The sequence below is a fragment of the Taurulus bubalis genome (genome assembly GCF_910589615.1).
Source record: "Taurulus bubalis genome assembly, chromosome: 3".
In the NCBI taxonomy this organism is placed as follows: Eukaryota; Metazoa; Chordata; class Actinopteri; order Perciformes; family Cottidae; genus Taurulus; species Taurulus bubalis.
The window spans coordinates 15,286,305-15,307,374 of NC_136591.1; the positions used below are offsets into that span (position 1 = coordinate 15,286,305).

At 43.4% G+C, this 21,070-nt stretch overlaps 1 protein-coding gene across 1 annotated transcript in view; it reads left to right on the forward strand.

Annotated features, from left to right (window-relative positions):
- Positions 1-488: 488 nt before the first annotated feature.
- adam19a (ADAM metallopeptidase domain 19a) overlaps positions 489-21,070 on the forward strand; it is a gene marked incomplete at its 5' end in the record, with an annotated part of 160,068 nt that continues 139,486 nt past the window's right edge. The window contains one exon of the mRNA XM_079214914.1: positions 489-618. Within this exon, the coding sequence (XP_079071040.1) occupies positions 489-618 (130 nt within the window). The remainder of the gene's footprint in view (positions 619-21,070) is intronic.

Genomic DNA, 21,070 nt, shown 5'->3' on the forward strand with positions numbered 1-21,070 from the left:
TATGATAAAAACGTCTGGTAGTGATATTAGCACACGTTTCCCTTTCCACGTTCATCATAATAGCGTCAGTCGTCCAGGATCCTCCATAGATATGGAACATTTCTTATATCCGTTTTGAGCAATAACTGCTGTTTTTAGGCCTGAACTCGTGTTTTTAAAATATTGCTGCTGACTTTGGTTGCGACTGAGGTAAACCTCAGACCAACTCAAAATGGCAATTCTAAAGGATAATAATATTAATATATATATTATATTAATTAATAATCACAATATGATTACAATCTTACATGATTCCCTAATTGCTCAAATGTCATCTAGTTGTGTCACCTATGTTTGAAGGCTTTCCTCGCGGTTTTATTTTGATGGGTCACAGGAAGTGCTGTGTTTCGCTCTCCCTTGTTGGTCTGACGCTCGCAGGAGTCAGAGGGAGGCAGAGTTGAATACTGCGAGGAAAGGGAGGACGGTCGGCGGTACCGAGGGTCACAGGGATGTACAGTAAACACAGGCAGAAAAATGCCCAGTTATCACCGGCAAAATGTGGACGTTTACTCGTTTTTCTTTATTTCCTATTGCTGAACGGCACACTGGACAAAGCCAGCGGGAACACCGGAGAACAAGGTAAGAGAGGAGCGGACGCGCCGTCAAACTTCTTCCAGCGTCTACCAGTTGCTGCTGAAGCTTTAAAGCACATGAGCTGCACGTTAGTGTGACACGTTTCACAGCCGGCGGGTTTACTAAAGCGGGGTTTGTTCGGTGTTCGGTGTCACGGAAACTTTACGAGAGTAGTTCGCCGTTTTATAAAGCTCCGGCCGAAATCCATATACAAATCTGGCAATTGAATGGCATGCTGCTTATCAGACAAAGGCACGAGACAGCCATGCCATAACTACTAGATGTGTCCTGAATAGCTTGGATTAATTTGTCTGATTTCCGTTGGCTGTATCTGAAACAGCAACACATAACCACCGAACAACACGGTGATAACATCTCCACTTTTATCCCCGCTCTCTGTAACGACACGCACAGCCGCCGCCTCCTCAGACGGGTAGGCGGTGGGCTCCAGGGGGAATGAGGTCAAACTCTAAAAGTGGACATTGTTCGACTCTGGCTTTTATGCCGACATTAGTGGAAGATGTTAGGTGTTATAAAAACAAGGTGCATTGTGTTTAAGAATATGTCAATATTTCACTGCATGCAAGGGAACATTAAATTGTGAAAGTTTTCAAACGCGTTTCGAGTGAGCGTCTCTGAACGCAAACACACATCGAAGCGAGCAGACCGTCCGTTCCCCACATATTATGTCTCTATTCCAGTTGAATTATTGAAGTGTGTGCAGTTTTGTATCGTAGAAGACCAACAAGTGTAAAATGCTTGGGGCTTAACGGCGGCTTGTCTGCAGGACAGTAGTAGTTTTCTCCAGCCGAGCCACAGATTCAGCCTGTCCTCTTTGCGCTGTCCATAAAAGGAGCAGTCGAGGGAGACGTGGAGGACAGCGGACCGGAGACAGGAGAGCTCCAGACTTCAGCCAATTAGGTCACACAAAGTCTATTTATGTGTACTTTATGGGAGAAACCGACACAGTCTAAGTCCCTGGCTGGAGTCTGTTCCATCACTGCTCACGGTCGGACTCGGCTGGAGTCCTGCAGTCATGAGGACTCTCGAGTCACACGACTGTCTTCAGGCCCTCCCCGCTCAGCCACAAGGCAGCGCGTGCGACAGTGGCTCCCGGGCCGGTCATGTGCACTTTTCCCAGAGAAAAATAGGACTCGAACACTGTCCCCCATTCAGCGAAGATGTTCCACGTTAATGTAGTTAGCAACTCGAGTGTGTGTGTGTGTGTGTGTGTGTGTGTGTGTGTGTGTCAACACACAGTTGAGTTTTCAGTAGGAGAACACAAATTCAGTGTTGTTTAAGAAAACTATGGAGCCCATATGGGGTTTATGTCCGTTAATTGCTATAACATTGTATTGTGTGTCATCTTCATTTACTCATAACCAGTAACATATAGACTGCTATTTACACATATGAACACAAAACTGACATTATACTCTTTTATTATAACACCCAAATTATTCAAATAGCCCTAGTGGTTGCAGAGATATACCTTTCTTTGTTTGAGTATGCAATTTTCGAGGCCTAAAAATAGGTGGGTTTTTAAAAGGTTAAAATATCCAATAGCACTTGGACCTTGTAATGTTGTTTTCTTTAGTTCTGTAGATAATTGCATCGATATCAGGGATTTGATCCTTGCATGCTGTGACTTGAATGACTTGGCTCCATGGATCTGCACCTTCTCCCAAACATGGACTAGCATTTGTAGAATTGATGCATTCCTCTCATGACTGAAACGCTCGGTCGATTAGTTAATCAACCATACATGTATCAACACATTTCTATTTATGCGATACATACACTAATATTATGATTTAATGAATCTCAGTCGTAATTCATGAAGATGTTTGAAGAGTTGCTGCTCTGCTCTGTTCCATCTCACAGGAAACCAAACATTTCAGGGTTTGGACTTTTTTTATCAGACAAAACGGGACATTTGATGTTGCCTTGGGATGTTGCCTTGGGAAAATATGACGGGCATTACAAATTAAAATATGTTTTCTGATATTTCACAGACTAAAATATTCATTGTAAAATAAGAACTAAAAAAGGAAAATACTTGTTAGTTGTTGCCTCTCCTCTTCAGCTCCAGTGTGATGCTTACCGACAGGAAAATAAAACAATGGCAGACCTTCTATGTGGCCCGAGCCAGACCCATACTAGTGATGCTGATACTGGTGTTAAAGGTTAAAGGTGCCGTATGCGAGATTGGGAGCATATACATACACATCTTCTCAACGGCTCTCATGGCGGTTTGCAGTTAACGGTGCTAACAGTGCGTCAAAAGTGTTGGCACCACGACACCGATGGCGGTTGCGACGTTGTCAGCTGTAACCGCCGTATAAAATGTTACGACAGAGCGGCACTGTCAACAAGTAGGGATAAGCTGTTATGGCTCTATTATTATTTTGGGGATGTAGTGAGGAACAAATTCCTCCAGTTAACCAGTTTGGCTTCATCTCTTCTTTTTTTATTTTAAATGAAATAATTAAGTAGTATAACAATGGCTTCCTAGAATACTTAAAGATAATCCCTGGATGGGAATGAACCTTTTGTGAGCGTATTGTGTCACTTGAAGCCTGTCAGTCCAACGACGGGTGATGCAGCATCCAGTATATTACAGCTGGAACATCCTCCGTGCAGCAGTGTGTTGCCCAAACCGGGATCCAATCTGGAGTGAGCGGATGCAGTCCTGAGAAGCACGTTGGCCGCCGCATGCCCCCGTAGTACTGTCATAATGCGGGCCAGACAAGAGCACTGCCACGCTCCCCAAGTCCAAATCCATTCTTGTCGTTAGCTACAACGAGCTAAGTGTTGTGTTGGCTAACACTTGTAGCCAGCTGCTGCTGCTGCTTTTTTAATATACGATCGCAGTGTCCTGGCAGCGGGTCCAACAGAAGAGGGCAGAGCCACTTATCCTCTGTCTCTCCCCTCCTCCTCCTCCCTTTGTGTTTTACCATATTGTATCATTTTTGTTGTCGATCCAGTACTTTGTATCAGCATTTCCTTCTGCAGCGTATTGTCAACCAGTAATGCACCAGCTAATTGGCTGCACATCATATCTGGCCAAAAAACACTCTAAAATAGAACAGCGATAATTGCCTGTTCCTTTGTTCCAACTGCCTGCTGCTCCATAAAAAAACAATACATCAGGAGAGTGGTGATTGTGTGCCATTAAAGCCGGCCGCTAATTTTGCAGCAGTCAGCAGAACCTCAGTCATCAACCATCACACCATCCATCTGCCGTGTGATCATCCAAAGACATGACAATAGACTATCACAGAGAAAGTATTTTATATATATATATATATATATATATATATATATATATATATATATATATATGTGTATTATAATAATATAAAATATAAATATATTCAAATGACAAAAACAACCAATAAAGTCAAACTACCGTAAATATATATATTTCTATACTGCCAGGACTGTAGTATGCAGATCCAGGACCAGTTGTATACTTCAGGTGGATAAGTCTGCACACACAGCTGAGAGCAGCATCGAGTAAAGGACTCCTCAATAGTCACAATTGAGTTTTGTTCCCCTTTCTCAGAGGCTCCAGCTAGTGGATTTAAAAATGTGGAACTCTCAGATGTTAACAAGCAGATCCGTGTGAGACCCGTTCACAGAAAACTGAGCGTATACAAATCCCGACCTCTCAATTTCTTTTGTCAACACACTGCCCCTTTTGTGCACGCAGTGTTTAGGTCGCGCACATGGCGACTACTCGGCCGCGCCCACGAAGGACAGCGGCGCATTCCCCTGACATGTTTCACATCAGCGCCTCCTGCCCAGAGTGAAACTGAGCATGTCAGTGGGCAGCGTGTTTTACCTCCGCAACATGCTCTGCAACTTTAATGATCTCTTTACTCGTCAGTTATTCTCTCACTCTGTCAACCACAGACATGCCATCAAAAGGTTAATAAAAAGCCCTCCGAACTCCTAATGCACTTTTCCTCCGGCGGGATTCAAATAAACTTACTGCTCAGCAGTTTTCTCGACAACGATCTGCCTGCAACACGGTTTACCAGCACTGAGCCCTGCTCACCCAGGGCCGGCGCTCCACATGCTTTTGCAATGCAGGGCCTTCTCTCTGAGCCCAGAGGAATCGGTAAAGGAACGACCCGAGAGCTTCTGAAAGCGTGGGCTGATATTTTCAGGTGGTGGTGGAGGTGGGAGGGGTGGACAGCGGCAGTTCTGCGCTGTCGGCAGAACTGTCGTGGCTCGACCTCCAAACGGGCAAACTTTTATTAGCGCTGCACTACCTGACAATGCCCAGCTCACCTCCCCGATTCCCTCGGCGAACACCAGGCCCGGCGTGACGGCGAGGTTGCACCTTTTGAAGAATATTTGGTTTGAAAGCTAACAGGATCGCGTGGCTGTTGTTTTTAACACCCACAGAAATACTGAGCAAGGTCGTCTCCGGTCTGTTGTGTGGGCTTCTTTCAGTCAGTATTCACTTTCCAAGTGGTATGTTTATGCTTTGTGGGTCGCGGTGTGCAGGTGAGTGTTCCAGTCTGACGCTATCAGCCTCCGTGCCAGAATGGAGTGTAATGTGGTTCCACAACAACATGTGGAGTTTATGGTGAACTGAGAAGAGAGATAACTGAGCTGTGTCAGATGCTATTTCAATTATTACACCACTAAAAGGAGCACTGTTTAGCTTTATATCTCTATCTAGTATTCCTCTCAATGCTTGTGGGATGAATATCAAATATTGGCTCATAAACAATATCTCTATGCTTTGGCCATGCCGCAATATACGATATACAGCTTTGATGTTTTCACATTTTCTGTTTGATATGATATATCTTTTATGTGTGTAATCACACCAGCGAGATCATTCTAATAAACTGTTCTGAGTTTGAAGGAACACGGCTCTTAAATTACTTTTTTAAATTCCACATCAGAATATCCTGCTATTGTCTGAATGACGCTCTGAGGTTTCTGCTTTATTGTGAAGGGACATTGTTGGTGAAAGCAGAAAGCTTCTCAATGACACGGAGGTGGTGTACTGTCATTTTGATGAGGTTGGTCTTTAAAAAATGTATTTGTTATTATTAAGTTTATTCACACAATTGGAATAAAAAATGTTTAATAACATTTCTTTGATATTATCTTTCATTGTATTTCTAATTACATTGTATTCATTTTTATTTATTTATTATTGAATAAGTTATTAATGAAGGTTGCTTGTTGAAAAAACTGTTCTTCAACTTTAAACGTAATATAAAAATGCGTTGTTTGGACAATGTGGTCAAACAGTTCTAAATTCCTCTTAGCTATTGCAGTTATCACATATCTCGTGTCATTGAGAGAGGTCACTGAGCAAACCTCACGTACTGCTGGCTATGAAGTGGTGGTGGAACCTTCATAATATGTTTTTGAATAAACAGGCAGCCGTTTGGACAGAGGGGTCTGTCAAGTCGTCCTTACCGGAACTTTGACCACGTGGTAAATACATCTGTCTTATGACCCCTTATCTGATAAACTCCTAATGCTGCTTTAACAAACCAAGGAGACTGTTATCTCCCAGAATCCTCCAATCAGAGGAGGTGATCTAGTAAATGTTGTGTGATCCCTCCCTCATGCAGACAGGAGTGCTTTGATTCTATCTGCCCCTGAAGGACGAGCGCCAGGATGAGACTCAGTAGTGACGATGCAAACGCAGCATCACTGTATGGAGCTCAGCTTAGTCCACGTGTAAAGCCCTGATCCACGAGGTCTGGCACACTCTTCCTTCTGTGTGGATACGGCGGTTGGCAGGTGTACTTTAGTAGGAAATGGTTCACAATGAAACAGCACAGAGACAGGAATAATTCAGAGTTTTCCAGACGCAGTTCCAAACCAAACGTCATTGAGCTCTATTGTACGTGATGAGTAGGTGTTTCAAAAAGGTGGCAACTCCCATTATTGTCATTATCGATGAGTCCTTTTATTCCTATCAATCAGAACCAGAATTGTTTACTGGACAAGTACGTTGCACATACAAGGAATTTGACTCGGTGAAAGGCGCATCACAATAAACATAGAGTAAAACAATACAAATATAAACAATAAATAGTGCGATTAATAGCGCTTTGGGAGTTTGATAGATTATCAGTCATCAGGGATTGAGTTGTGCTGTGAAGGAGGGTTCATTTTGGATCTTCTATCCGGTTGCCAGAATACAGACCGATCCGCTCGGCCCATAACGTCTAATAGAAGAATAATGGACTTTAATTCCATAACAGCGACTGCTGTTATTCATTTCTGGACTGTCTCGTTAGACACGAGACAGTCCAGAAAATTTGGTATCTACCAATTTATTCATATATTTCACTGCTTTTGTGAACCAAAGACCTTTGGTAAAACAATTTCTAGCACCAAAACAGTTCGTCCACATGAGTAAAGTTATGTTTTCACAAGAGATATGAAGAATTTCCAAAATCGAGACTCAATTTTTTTAGGGCCATAATATCACTTTATACTTGTGCCTTAGGACAATGGTGCCTCATTATATAGAGCTGAGATTGTTCTGCAATTGTTGATGTAACACATGGGTATATATCTCATATGCAAGTGTCTTTAAAAGGTGAATTCAAGAAATTATGTAAAATCGAGTAAATAACCTCAGTCCCCAGAGGGTTAAACAGAGATTCAGTGAGACTGCCGTGAAGAAGGTCCGCCATTATGCCGGCTCTGTTTACAATTTGTTTTCCCTCCAGTCCCCTGTATGACCGGACGGCTTTAGTCTCCAGCCTAATCCCCGGTACGAGGTCACATTTATAAAATGTTGCCATGGACTTGGTACGGAAGCATCGGTTCTCATGTAAAAAAGCTCCCCACTTCCTGTGCACTAGGGCATTTGTCCTGACGTTCTGCCAACATTTGTGTCCGAAAGAACGTATCAAGAGGCATTCTTGCCTCCATGAGGAATCTGTGGACACGCCTTTGAGAATGTTGAGATTTCAAACGTGGGACCTGCTGTCATTATAATACAGGTTGGTTGGTTATTACCAAAAGGTTTTGAAATAGTTTCTGCCTTTTGTTATTTCCCACCCTTTTTTTAAGCAATTTTTCACAACACCAGGAAACGCCCGGTCCAAAGTAGAGCATGTCTGCTGAGTCGGAGCTCATGGTGATGAAGACGAGTAAAACCCACACTTCTTTGTATGTAAATGTTACAGCTTCTCAGCAATTGCTGGAATCATTTGCAGCGTATCATTGGATGTGGTTATTATTCACACACACACGCTCACACACACATACACACACACACACACACACACACACACACACACACACACACACACACACACACACATTCTAAATGTGGCTCTCAGCCTGCCAGGTGTGAGGGAAGGTGAACGCTCCAACCATCAGTGCAGATAGGGAACCACTTTCCGCTTGCAGCACTCGCTCTGATCCGTCCCGCCGCTTCATTTCTGTGGAAAGAAGCAGGAAGGGAGAGAGAGAAGGGAAGGGAAGTCCTTCACAGAGCGCTTCATTAAAACTGGGAAGAGCTCGGGAATACTTGAACTAAAGAAGAGAGAGTGATGAAGAGCGACATGATGAGAGGAGGTCTGTGGGGGTTTAGGATGTAGGAGATGGAGGAGTGAGCTGTTATAGGGGATTGGGGCTGCTCCGGCACTGCAATACTTATGCTGAGTGCTGTTCATCGCTGCCTGCATCCAGCACACACAGGCTTCTTAAACCGAATGTTCTCTGGTTTGGGCCCCATCAGCTGAGCAGTTCCTCTGCTGCAGTCACACAGTCACTGTAGATAAAGGTCCTGCTCTGAGCCCCTGTGTTCGGTTGTCTCTTTGTGTGTTTGCACTCTCCTATAGACCTGTGCTTTATTTGAAGTGCAGTTCAATAATATACTTTCTATTAGGGCTGGGCGGTACCAGTTTAAAATTTCCAGACGGTATGAATTTTTCATATACCGTCATACCGGTGGTGCATAGCCGCAACAACTGTTGTCGCTCTTCGGCAGGCAGCAACATGTATTGTTCAGAGCTCACCTCTGAGGGCGCAGCGGTCGGAGCTACTTACGTGTCATGGTTTTAACTTTAGTCATGGTTATTACTTTATAACAACAATGATTAACCCACAACTAACGCTCTTTAACAGGGTAAAACACCACGACACAACAGTTTGTGACACATAAACAATTTGTAACACTAATAATTGTACATTTACAAAAATTACACCACTGAACTGCATGCTGGGTACAGCTCGCCCACTAACACAACAAGAAGAAACTTCGTCGCTACATAAAAAAAAAAACAGGAAGAGACAGACCCTTATGATTTTTTTCACCTACATTCCCATGGGCCCTCAATCCCTCCAGATTAGCATCCTAACACCCTCTAGGTACCAACGTACAAACAGCTGTTCACCACTCGCTGGTCAGTTGCGATCGGTGAACAATGAGCGAAGAACAGCTTTTCAGTTGGCCGGCGGTCCTTTTCGGCGTCAATGAATGAATGAATGTGTTTACTCGGGAAAAAATATCGTGATATACCGTGAAACCGCCAGAATTTTACAAAATACCGTGATATGAATTTTTGGCCATACCGCCCAGCCCTACTTTCTATGTCCAGTAAAGCCAATCTTCATCTGGCTTTACGTGCCTCCTCACTAACAACAGTTTGTGGGTTCAACAGCAAACTGATCAGCATTGTAGTGAAGAAGCCAAGGCTGGTTTTATGTTGACCTTTTGGGGCTGCAAATAACCACTATTTTAATAATCGCTCAATCTGTTGATTTATTATTTGGATTAATCAATCAATAAATCATTGAATAAGTCAGAAAACAAAAGGAATTCCTTGTCTTCTTGTACAATTATTTTACTACAACATTCATTGGATACTTGGATGTGATTCGAGTATCGACTTGGAGGGCGTTGTACGCCCCCTGATTCTTTAGTGAAGCGTCGTTCTGCTTAGTGACTGTTTCCTTCTTCAAGGAATAACTGGACTTCCAGTTCATCCCAGTTGCTTTTGACAATTGCTGCAACACCAGCTTCATACTCTCGCATATGCTCACGCATAACTCGTACATTAACCGTTGGCATGAAAAATACATTTTAATACTGAATTGAACATGCATTATTCATTTTACCAAACAATGTGTATTTCTCAGACTGGAATTATTAGCAGAATCAGCCTCGGGCTAGAACACAGGATAACCTAGAAAATTGGCATACATTTTTTGTGCCAAGCAAACTTGTATCAGATCTTAAACCAGTGGCAATGTATTTGTTCTAATTCTTAGTGTGCTTGTTTGTCCAGTGTTGAATTCCAGCTGCGGTGAGTCTTTCACGCCGTCAGTAATCTCGTCCTCGCTCGGTCTTCCCAACTGTGTCTCGCTCTCCCATCCTCCTGCCGGCTCCACCCGCTTCTCTGTTCCACCATCGTTTTTCACCCACGTTGCCTCCCTGCTGCATTATTATTAATGGATATAAAACTTTCTCACCTGTAAAAGCACAATTCCCCCTTCCACTGGAAACCTGTTCATTTGTGATTTACTTTGTTTAATACCACAGACATAAGGCGAACAACATATATCTTGAATTTTTTATGATTACATCTCAGACGGAGACAGAGTGCGTTTTGTGAGTGCCTCGCTCTTTGGAATAGTTAAACAGTCCTTTTGCTTTTAAATAAGAGTGGTGTCTTGGGAAAACAGCCACAACCTGACGGTAAGAGCAGCAGATTCTAGGAGCATTACTTACACATGTTGAAAGCATAAGTGTATGAGTATTAAGGGAACCATTGATGTGTATGGTGCTTTGGTGGTGTAACGAAATCTTAAGAACAATAGAAGCGCTTGCCAAAAATAATGACACCTAAAGACATAAAAGAGCTGCCATGCTAGGTTGATAATGACGATAATGGTGAACAGCTGTTTGTATGTTAGTACGTAGAGGGTGTTTGAAGCTAAACAAGGAGGGACTTAGGACCCAATGGGGAATGTAGGTGAAACAAAACAGGAAGAGACAGACCGAAAGGGTCTGTCTTCTTCTTGTTGAGATAGTGGGCGAGCTGTACCCAGCATGCAGTTAGGCGGTGTAATTTTATAAATGCACAATTATTAGTGTTACAAATTGTTTAGGTGTCACAAACTGTTGTGTCGTGGTGTTTCACCCTGTTAAAGAGTGTTAGTTGTGGGTTATTCATTGTTGTTTTAACCATGACTAAAGTTAAAACCATGACACAAGTTTTAACCACGTCACGTAAGTAGCTCCGACCGCTCCGCCCTCAGTGGTGAAAAATAAATTATACTGCCTTCTGAAGAGCGACAACAGTTGTTACGGCTATGACGGTATATGAAAATGTCATACCGTATGGAAATTTGAAACCGGTATACCGGTTGAACCGGTAAACCAGCACAGCCTTATATTTTACGGTACCACGCATTGACAGATTTATAGACTAGCAGTAATTCTATCTTGAGTTGCATCCCATACAACCTAAATCCTGGATCGGGTATCGGCGAGTACGCAAGTCAATGCACCAATCCAATATCAGGTTATCATAACATTTATCAGGTCATTTTGGATACTTTTCAACCCCAAATGTCCCCCAGTTTCATATATTTATACCATTTGTGACCTTATCTGATTTTTACTCGTTCCATGGTTGCATCTGAAATCTCTTTCTTTAGTCGACTGTCGTTTGCTGTGGGCTGCTACAACGCGGGCGGAAATAGAATTAGGGCTATTCTGAGCAAGAGGGGGATCAATGAGAGGTAAAGACTGATTTGACTAAGACTTGACCCATCAGATTCTACTATGTCAATTATTAGTTGGGAGACACCCCGGGTTTATATGAGTAAAATACCAGAAGTAGCGTACTTAATTGCCTCCCAGCTCTCATGGTCACTTCTCTCATTAATACAGAGAGTAAACCAAATCCTTCTGAAGTCATGAGCTGAGTCTCTCCACTGTTTTCTGACTCGTCATATTTACGACGTTTGGCTATATCGCCTTTTAAGATAAGTGTTCGTGCACAATCGTGATGTTTTATTCATGGTGATAATTCAAATACTGAAGTTTGCTCAGCAATATTAGCATCTACTAAAAGCAAAGTTAGACTTGTGTGGAAAGTCATTTAAATATCTCCAACATCAAATATAAAGACACACACATATGACACAACAAAGACAGATTTGAATTGGACGGGACGGGAGAGGTAGTTCTGAACGTGACTGTTGTGATGAGTCTACAGCCCCTTGGCTCACGCTTCAGACCACAGAGATCACAAAAAACAGTTCCTACTTTGTGCAGCATTTTTTTGTTTTTTAAATTTTAATGAGGCTACATTAGAAGTACGTGTCCTCATTGCCCAGTGAAAAGGAAGCCGCTACTCTGTTCTACACCGCCAACTTTCAGTGCTTTGTACTGCAGGAGTTGTGAATGCGTTGGAACGAGTTTCTCAGAGTGTACAATCTCAGTTTGTGGGAGGGTGTGTGTGTGTGTGTGTGTGTTGGGGGGGGCGACACCACTGCCTGTCTCTTCGTCTAGCTTTGTCTCCTTGTTGCCGTCCTACAAGCTTTCCACTACCATCCCTAGTTCCACAATAAGTCCCCAAAGTGGGTTACAGCAAAAAAATAAAAGTATTATCCATTCACATTCAGTCTGGCACTGGATGGAAGGAAAAGCGTATGCTGTGCCATCTCAGTTCTCTGTAGCTCCACACTGGGCATTAACCCCGGGGGCGGGGGGAAAGAAGAAGAAGAAGAAGAAGAAGAAGAAGAAGAAGAAGAAGAAGAAGAAGAAGAAGAAGAAGAAGAAGAAGAAGACGAGATTCAGCTCTTAAATGGGACTGGGCATTCATTATGTTCCACAGTAAAGCAGCACCGATGCAAACAGTCCAGAGCTGTCATGACAGTCGGTCTGTCAGTCAGAGTTGGCACAGGGATAGATGGTAACAGGCCAAATAGACGTTGGTTTGAATCCGTTAACAAGACCTAGCCGATAGCCCCCCTCCGTCGAAATTACTCACTTTATCTCTTCCTTTCTTTTGGTCTTTGAGCCCTCTCCACTCCCTCTGCGAAGCAAATCCACACAGTCATTCCTCAAGAAGATAAAGCATTCGCTGCGTATTATTCCTCCTTTCATCGGCCTGCAGGCCCCCCCCCCCCCCCTATCTATCTCTCCGCCGCTGGAGTAGATATCTGCTGCTTGTCAGATATAAATCACGCCTCTCATTGTTTTTCCCCGGCGCCGTGCAGCGATAGCTCGCCGGGCGAGTGCTGTGGCGGCTTTCTCTACGGACGTGAGAGTCCCTCAAGGTCCGCAGAGGAAAAGAGAGTAAATAAGAGAATAAACAAGACGTATGTGAGAGGTGTGTGTACGAGGCACGGAGAAGGACAGAGAGAGAGTGTGCAACAAGAGCATTGTCTAAACTGACGTCTGAATAGTCCTTCCACAAAACACACATAGGTTCCAGCTACTGGAATATCTATTTTTCATAATATGTCCATGACACAACATGAGTTTAATTGAATGGCGTTCCATCTGAATGTCCTACGTTTGTTCATGTAGGTAGGTTTGGGTTTGGTTTTCTTAGTCCAGATGTTGTGTTCCTTCCTCTGAGATCTTAACCACAACAAATTGAAGGTTAATATAACAATTTATGTTGTGTTGGTGATTCCAAGTATCAAGGACAGCGTTTTTGTAAAGAGTGGTTTGTGGTAATTTGATGAAGCACTTCTTGACTGGCCAACTGACAGGCCTTTCAGTCTGAAAGAGAAGTCTTCCATGTGCTCAGTCACAGCTGGCGTGGCGAGGCTGTCAGGCTGAAGCAGTCCAGGCTGCAGCTGCTCCGTCAGCTCATTTCATGCTCCCTAAAACAAAACGTTGCAGTTCAACATCAGCTTTCCCATACCTATTCATGCTATCAGTGATTAGTTTTACCAGCTCCTCATACAACGGCACGTAAGATATCTGACAAAAAAGGACTAGTTTTACAAATGCCAGCAACACGTGTCAATTTCCGCTTGTTACATGCATACAATCTTTTATATTCAATATTCCATCTCCACAGAAAACTTCAGGCAACAAAACTACTTAGTTATGTTTAGGAATAGATCGTTGTTTGGGTTGGCCCTTAATTACGAATGTTACGTGACAAAAACATCAGCGTTGACTTCTCGTTTCACACGGGGAACGAACAGCGACCTCCTGGCTGGAAGGTTGCTGTTCGTTGGACTCAATCAACCCCCTAACCCTCGACTCCTGTGAAGCTTCAGAGGGACATAGAAAGCCTGGATGCAACTGATTTTGTGCTTTAGCATCTTAGACGAAATTCCCATAGAATAACCAGCCGGTCAAACGCCAGCAACAGTTGAAACAATGTAAAAGCCTCAGTGTAGAAATAAAGGCTCTTCTTAGTTATTATCACAGAGCTCTCTAATCTACTGTAGGTGGAGAAAATGAGTCGTGACCTTCGCAGCAATTAAAGGTGGATTTCACAATTAAGCATGAGGATGTGTGACTGTCTTTAGCACATTCTGCTGCCCTTAGCCTTACTTTGACATATTTGCTGCTGATAAAATATCTTCTATTCCAATTACCTATAGTTACTTCTCTATAATGTTGTAATAAATATGGTATTTAATTATTTTGCAATTACCCACTTCGCTCTTATTTACAGGAACATTTCCTCACCTTGAGTTCAAAACATTACGTAGTACACTCCAGTGTAGAAATGGCATAAATATACAGACAAGACATTATTGCCAAGTGATTCATTATTTCAAGTTATTATAGCGTATTTATTAGATGTGCTCTCTGGAAGCAAATTGAATAATCACTCAACCTTGATTTCACATTGGTAAGAAAATAAAATGATGTCACGTTTGGTGGATTATTTTCCTCCGTTGTTCCAAAATGATGGAAGCCATTGAGAACCATCTCTTGTAGTGGCAAATAGCCACTGTGGCTCAGTGGTGAGCAGGGTCGTCCTTCAATCAGAGGGTTGGTGGTTCGATCCTCGGCTCCGCTAGCCCATGTTTCCTTGAACAAGACACTTGACCCTAAATGACTCCTGTAGCTGCGTCTACGGTGTATGAATGGTTAATAATCCTGAAGTGACACCTTGCATGGTAGCTCCTCTCATCAATGGGTCAATGATGTCATGTAGTGTTAAAGCGCTTTGAGTGTTTGGAAGACTAGAAAAGCGCAATACAAGTACGAGTCCATTGACCAAGTAGCACAGAGATGGAGAAATACCTCATAATGAACAAAGACCATGCTGTGTCATATTATTTCATTTAAAGGCTGACAATGAATTTGTATAGTTTTATTAATGATCCTTGATGGATATGCATTTTTTTTAATCTTTTTTTTTTTTCATAGTTTAGTGCAGAAAGACTGGGGAAACTGGGACAGACCGTCTTTAAAGTCCTGGCCTGGCCTTGAAGCCTAATCCAAAAGAATGGCTTAAAGCTTAACTGATTTGGTCTTTAGTTAGGGAACCTGCAGGAGACAGAATCGTCAAAAGAAGTCGACTGACACAAGGTTTTAAGGTGATGCATATCGGCAGATTTTTTTAGCATAACATAAGTGCATATTTTGGATATTAATCCCATGAATGTGCCAATTAAATAATTACAAATACAGTACAACCCTCTAATGAGTGGCACCCTGACTTTAATTACTCCTATGTGGAGTACATCATGAAGTACAATTTGTCAGTGCTGACTTTTTATGCTATGTTCTGTTATCCAGCAATGTGGGTTGCTGTTCTTTCAGCAGCTGTGAGAGGCCGAGCTTCACCTCTCAACTCTTCTCCATTGTGAGACTTTCACTTTATGGAGCGAACCAACTAGTAGAAGAGCTGAACATAGTCGTACAGCACCTTCTTAAACATAAATTGATTTTCTTTGGACCCGGGAGCAGCTGTTTAGGAAGACCTGCTGAGCTGCCTCACTCTGCCTCTGTCCGACTTGCCGTCGTCCTTCTGCCTCCGAATTCTGGCAGAGGTCAGAGCGCTGAGGAACTGTGAAGCCACTCAGGCTCCCCGGCCCCGCCTCCACACAAGCTGACGTAAAAGTACCCAGCAGCGCTAACAGAGCTGTGATGGGAGACACGGCGGCGAGGAGCGCTGAGGAACGAGACATGAAAGGCAGCATTTAAAAGATCATTTACCAAAGAGAGCTCTATCTGTGTCTCCGACTGTGAACCAATGCCCCACGGACAGCGTTGGAGCAGGCGGATAAGACGGTGTATCCAATGAGCTCTCTGCTAAACTGAGGAACGAGGTTTAGGTTCCTGGTTAGAGGAGCGGTCCTCCTCATCCCCTTTTCGCCTTTCCTTATCCTCTTCCATCCGTCCATCCGTCCACCGCCGCTTTATTCTTCCCCGTAGAACGCGGTAGAGCGGCTTGCGGGTATCACCTGACGGACACGCTCGCGCTCACACACACACTGTCACGCAAAGTGATTTTATAATTGAAAAGCTTCACAAGAGTGTCTGCAGAATGGTAGCAAGGAGAAGTGGAGCAAAGAACAGCGGTGATTTGTTGACTCAGAGGTCGGGCATCGCATCCGCCTAGTGTTTATTAAGCGGCTGAAGCCTCGATGAGCCACAGTCGATCATTCAGCGGGAGCGGGCGTGATGGAGGGCCTCGTCCACTCCAACCTCTAATGCCTCTGCTGAAGCTATTAGCCTGCCTTAATGTTTTCTGCAGAGAGGATGCCGTAACCACAGAGACTCCAGACCAATGTGTCATTTGTAGATTTTGGCAGTGAATTATTACTGGATACAGATGTTTAGATTTTCTGGGCCACACCGCCACAGAGTCACGTTATCTGGTAACATGTACTGTTCTTACAGCACTGGAAGGAACTATAGGCCACTGTATCTGAGCAAACTCCCTTATTTTCCACTTTCAGATCAATACCATGTTCTTGCCATTAGAGTTCTTATACAAGCTCAAAGTGAACACTGCAATCACCATCATTTTCCATTTAGACTGAAGAGGAATGCATTCTTCTTCTCTGAGCTATATTCAGTGCCTTAAAATGTGAAAGCTTGTGATGTTTCCATACAGCAGGAACAACACGGGGAAGAGATGTAGCTCACATGATGACAAGGGTTCATCATGGACAATTGCTTTTGTTGCTGCTGTTATATTCCTGCTGATGCAAATTCATAAAAGTGTCTCCAGGAATGGACTACTGTTTTTGTTTTGTTTTGTTATGGTTGTCTTTTGTATCAAATGGGCTACAACTGCTTTTGCTTGAGCAACCGTCCGTTGCAGAATGACAATAATTATCATTGGTTCCTGGATTATAGAAATTGTGAAATCAGGCGACTGTTGCTGTTTCCAGTGGATTTATTTTATTGTGAATCAGAAGTAAAACGTTTGTGTTGGAGATGCTCCCATACCATTTTTTCCTTATCGTTGCCGATTCCGATCTGTAGCTGAATTGGTGTCTCAGCTAATTGTACCAATCTGAGTCAGTGCAATAAAACCTAAAAAAAGTTCATGCTTTAATAATTACTATATAATTATGTTTCAAACCATTGCATTTATTCAAGTTTCTCATCACAAACTAAATTTGACAATATGTTATAATTTACCGTTGCCTAATACACTTACTGAATAGAGCTTGCCTTGAATTGCATCATAATGTAACTCAATCTAACCTCGGTGCGTTGGCTGTCAGCCAAGCAGGACTGTGCTGCCCACCGGCTGCTAATGGCTAACGTTGAAATGGCCGCGGCCGTCTAGTTGCATGCACGACCCACACCTGTTGAGTCCGTCACCTGAGCGTAATGCTGACCCATCGTGGCTGAGGACGGGCACCGGCGGGGTTGATGTGGGGACTCAGTGGATCTACGAGCATGGCATGCCGCACCAGAGACAACGCGTGCCGTACCATTACAGAGGACGCAGAAAAGATCAGCATCTCAGGCAACCACAGGCATCCACTCCTTTTCCATTCCACGCTGCTCAACTCATTATTTTTCCTACCCCTTTACTGAAATCCTCAAATGTCACAGCTCCCCCTCCCCCGTCAGTAGCAATGCCCGGCCAAGTGCTGCTGACATTTTATGGATTCCTTCCAGTGTTATCAGCGATAAATGGTGACCTTTGCCGCGGAGGGAAAGCATTTGATCTTCCCCAACCTGAAGAAACAAGGCTGTCAGCATTTGATCACAAAGTCAATTTCACCTCGGGTTGCTTCTTTTTGATATTGAGCACCTACCCAGCAGATTCCATGGCTTACTCTATTCCCTTTGTGGAGGTGGTATTTAGCTATGCAGATTGCACAATGCACAAAGCACACTTGACAATGAGAGAGTTTAATGGATTACAGTGCCGACAGAGAGAGAGTGACGGGTGCCTTTTAGGGCCCTGGTGGATTGCTTTTTAGGAGCATATGTGACAAGAACATGGCGGAGGCCTGTGGTGACTTGTGAGGCGCCTTTTGCTGGGCACAAATTATAACGCAGTGTGATGGACTTCCTCAGTGGGCTCTTAGCCCAGCTGGATGCTAGCTTAAAGAGTGAGTGTGAGAGAGAGAGAGAGAGAGAGAGAGAGATGGAGAGAGCGAGAGACGTCTTGTTCAGCGGGGAGTTTGGTTTTGTGCGCTCAGAATTGGCGCCATTGACTGTGAGTGCCACTTTAATTGTGTGAAATACAGACATATTCTACCAATTTCTGAGTCAATGAGCATAAAGCAGCATCTTGCAAGACCTTATAAGTGATCGGCAGCCGATTGAAACGCTGACGGTAACGTGTCAGTGTGGAAGTCGTCACAGTGGTCGATAACTTTAGCTGTCCACCTTTGTGCTGTCGGCGGACGAGCTAAAGGTTACATCGACTTGAATATGATGCGTTCATTACGTAAAAACGAAAAATGCAATCTTGTAAAATGTAGTTTTGGGCGAGAAACTCGAATAAATCCACGGCAATATAAAATAGTCATAAGAGAGGGAATTATGAGCTGTTCAACTTCCTAACACTAGCTCTGAGCAGCTTATAATACATAATTAAAGCTACTAATGAGAAAATATTTTTAGAAGATATATTGTATTCAAAGCAAATATTTAAATATAAATACAATAATTTGTTTCCCATCATTTGAGTTGTGTTTTTATGCAAATAACCACTCAATTATAGTTCCAGGCAGGTCGTAGTGGGACAAGGAAATTGCAATCAGTGCATCTCTGGTCGTCCACTATTTTACAGAAGAGGCGTTATAAATAGAGATGTCCCGAGTTGATCCTTAGAAGCGCTATCACGGCCCATCCGAGCATATTTTAATGGATCATATCGCCTCAAATAAATCAAAATCCAATCATTTCCTGTCTGTAGTCTGCTGTGTTTTGTCACCTCAGCCTGCTCATCCAAGTAAAAATCACAGTGTGAAAATGTGAGAAATTATTTGGGCGGACCTTAAGAGTCCAGACTCTGAGGTTGGCAACATGCCTGGACTTGCTACACTACAATGCTTATCAGTGCAAAAAATAATGGAATATTTAAGGACTAAAACGCATATTCAAATGTTTGATTAATGATTTTATTTTAAGCTTTACAATATTGACTATTTTACCCAAGTTTAAATGGATCATGTACAATATTTAAGGATAATATAAAACAACAACTGATCTCTGATACACACATTCTTTGCTCCTCTCAGATATCTAACAGGTCTGTCATTAATAATCATAATAATAATACATTAAATTTGGAGGCGCCTTTCAAGGCACCCAAGGTCACCTTACAATTACAATAAAATAATATAGGGTAAAAGATAAGCATAAAAGATATAAACAACAGTAAAACAGAGCATCAACATAAAAACAAGTGAGGTGCACAGGGACCAGCTATAGTGTGTATGCCAGTTTGAACAGATGAGTTTTGAGTTGAGATTTGAATAATGTGATGGAGGGAGTTCCAGAGCCTGGGTGCTGAGCAGCTGAAGGTCGAGCACCCAGTGCGGGAGGGAGTGTATTCCTGAAGGAGGTCGTAAAGGTAAGTGGGGGCTAGACTGTGGAGAGCTTTATAGGTGAGGAGAAGGTTTTTGTAGTCGATGCGGTATTGTACAGGGAGCCAGTGAAGTTGGATGAGTACATGGGTGGTGTGGTCCGATGATTTGGTACAGGTGATGATCCGGGCGGCTGAGTTCTGAATGATTTGCAGTCTGTTGATGAGTTTGGTGGGGAGTCCGGTGAGGAGGGCATTGCAGTAGTCGATGCGGGATGTGACAAATGAGTGGACCAGGATTTCGGTGCTGGACTGGGTCAGCGATGGGCGGAATCTGGAGATGTTGCAGAGGTGGAAAAATGCAGTCCTGGTGATGTTTTGAATATGGGGTGCAAATGAAAGGGTGCTGTCCAGAATGACGCCGAGGCTCTTGACTTGGGGGGAGAAGGGTACAGGGAATCCGTCGATGATGATGGGTGGAGCTGGGGTCATTGTGACCATTAGTGTCACACAGACTGAGCATCAGGTCCATGTTTCTGGGTCTGGCTCCTCATCACCGGCTGTGGGCGGCTTGATTGGCTCCTATGTGGCAGACAGAAGTAGGAGATGGGAGGAAACATTGTTCCGGAGAGGGACAATTAAGACTCATGCTACTGCCACGGTCCTCGCCGGGTTAATAGCCGTGTACGGAGTCTCTAGCAGATTATTGATTGTCTTTAGTGGCTTTTGGAAAGTAAATATTCTGCTCATTTCCCCGACGTTTTCTGTTGGCTCCTGGTTTAAAAGCCCTCTCTGTTATTCATTTGGTGAACATGGAAAGAAAGATCGTTACAAAACCTTCCTGTCCTCTTCTGTCCTTGGCCAACTGTGTGTGTGTGTGTGTGTGTGTGTGTGTGTGTGTGTGTGTGTGTGTGTGTGTGTGTTCGATTCAAAGACTTGATAGAGCGCAGTCTTTATAAGTCCATTACACTGGTATTGCATCTTGTTCCATCTTCAGGAGGATATCAGCTCAACATTTCCCAAAGTTGAGCTGAAAGTTCTAAAAACTCCTCCGTTCTGGTCATTACTATCCTGCTGAAGTAAGATGATGTTCCAACACTATCTATGACAGAATTTTGTGCATACCCAGGCCGACACATATGAATCACTCTCTTTTAAATCCGCCGTCTGTAGAAGTGTTTTTGTCAATTTGAAGTGGGCTCATGACTCATCCGAGCTAATCTAGTCATCCTGTTGAGATCCTTGCTCAGTGAAAATGGGAGCCATTATTCTGCAGACCTGCATTGGCGCATTGACTCAAATCAAGCAGGAGACAAACGGTGCAATGACTGTCGCGTATTCATCGGCCATCAAACTCCGCATGTTGCACGTTAGTGATGCTACGCGGTGACAAGATGCGCGTGTGTAAAGTCCCAAAGGCATTGGTAACCTGAGGACTTTCTATATTCCTCCGTCTGTAATAAGATGCTATTTCTGTCTTCTGAGTACAAAAATGGACACATGATTATATG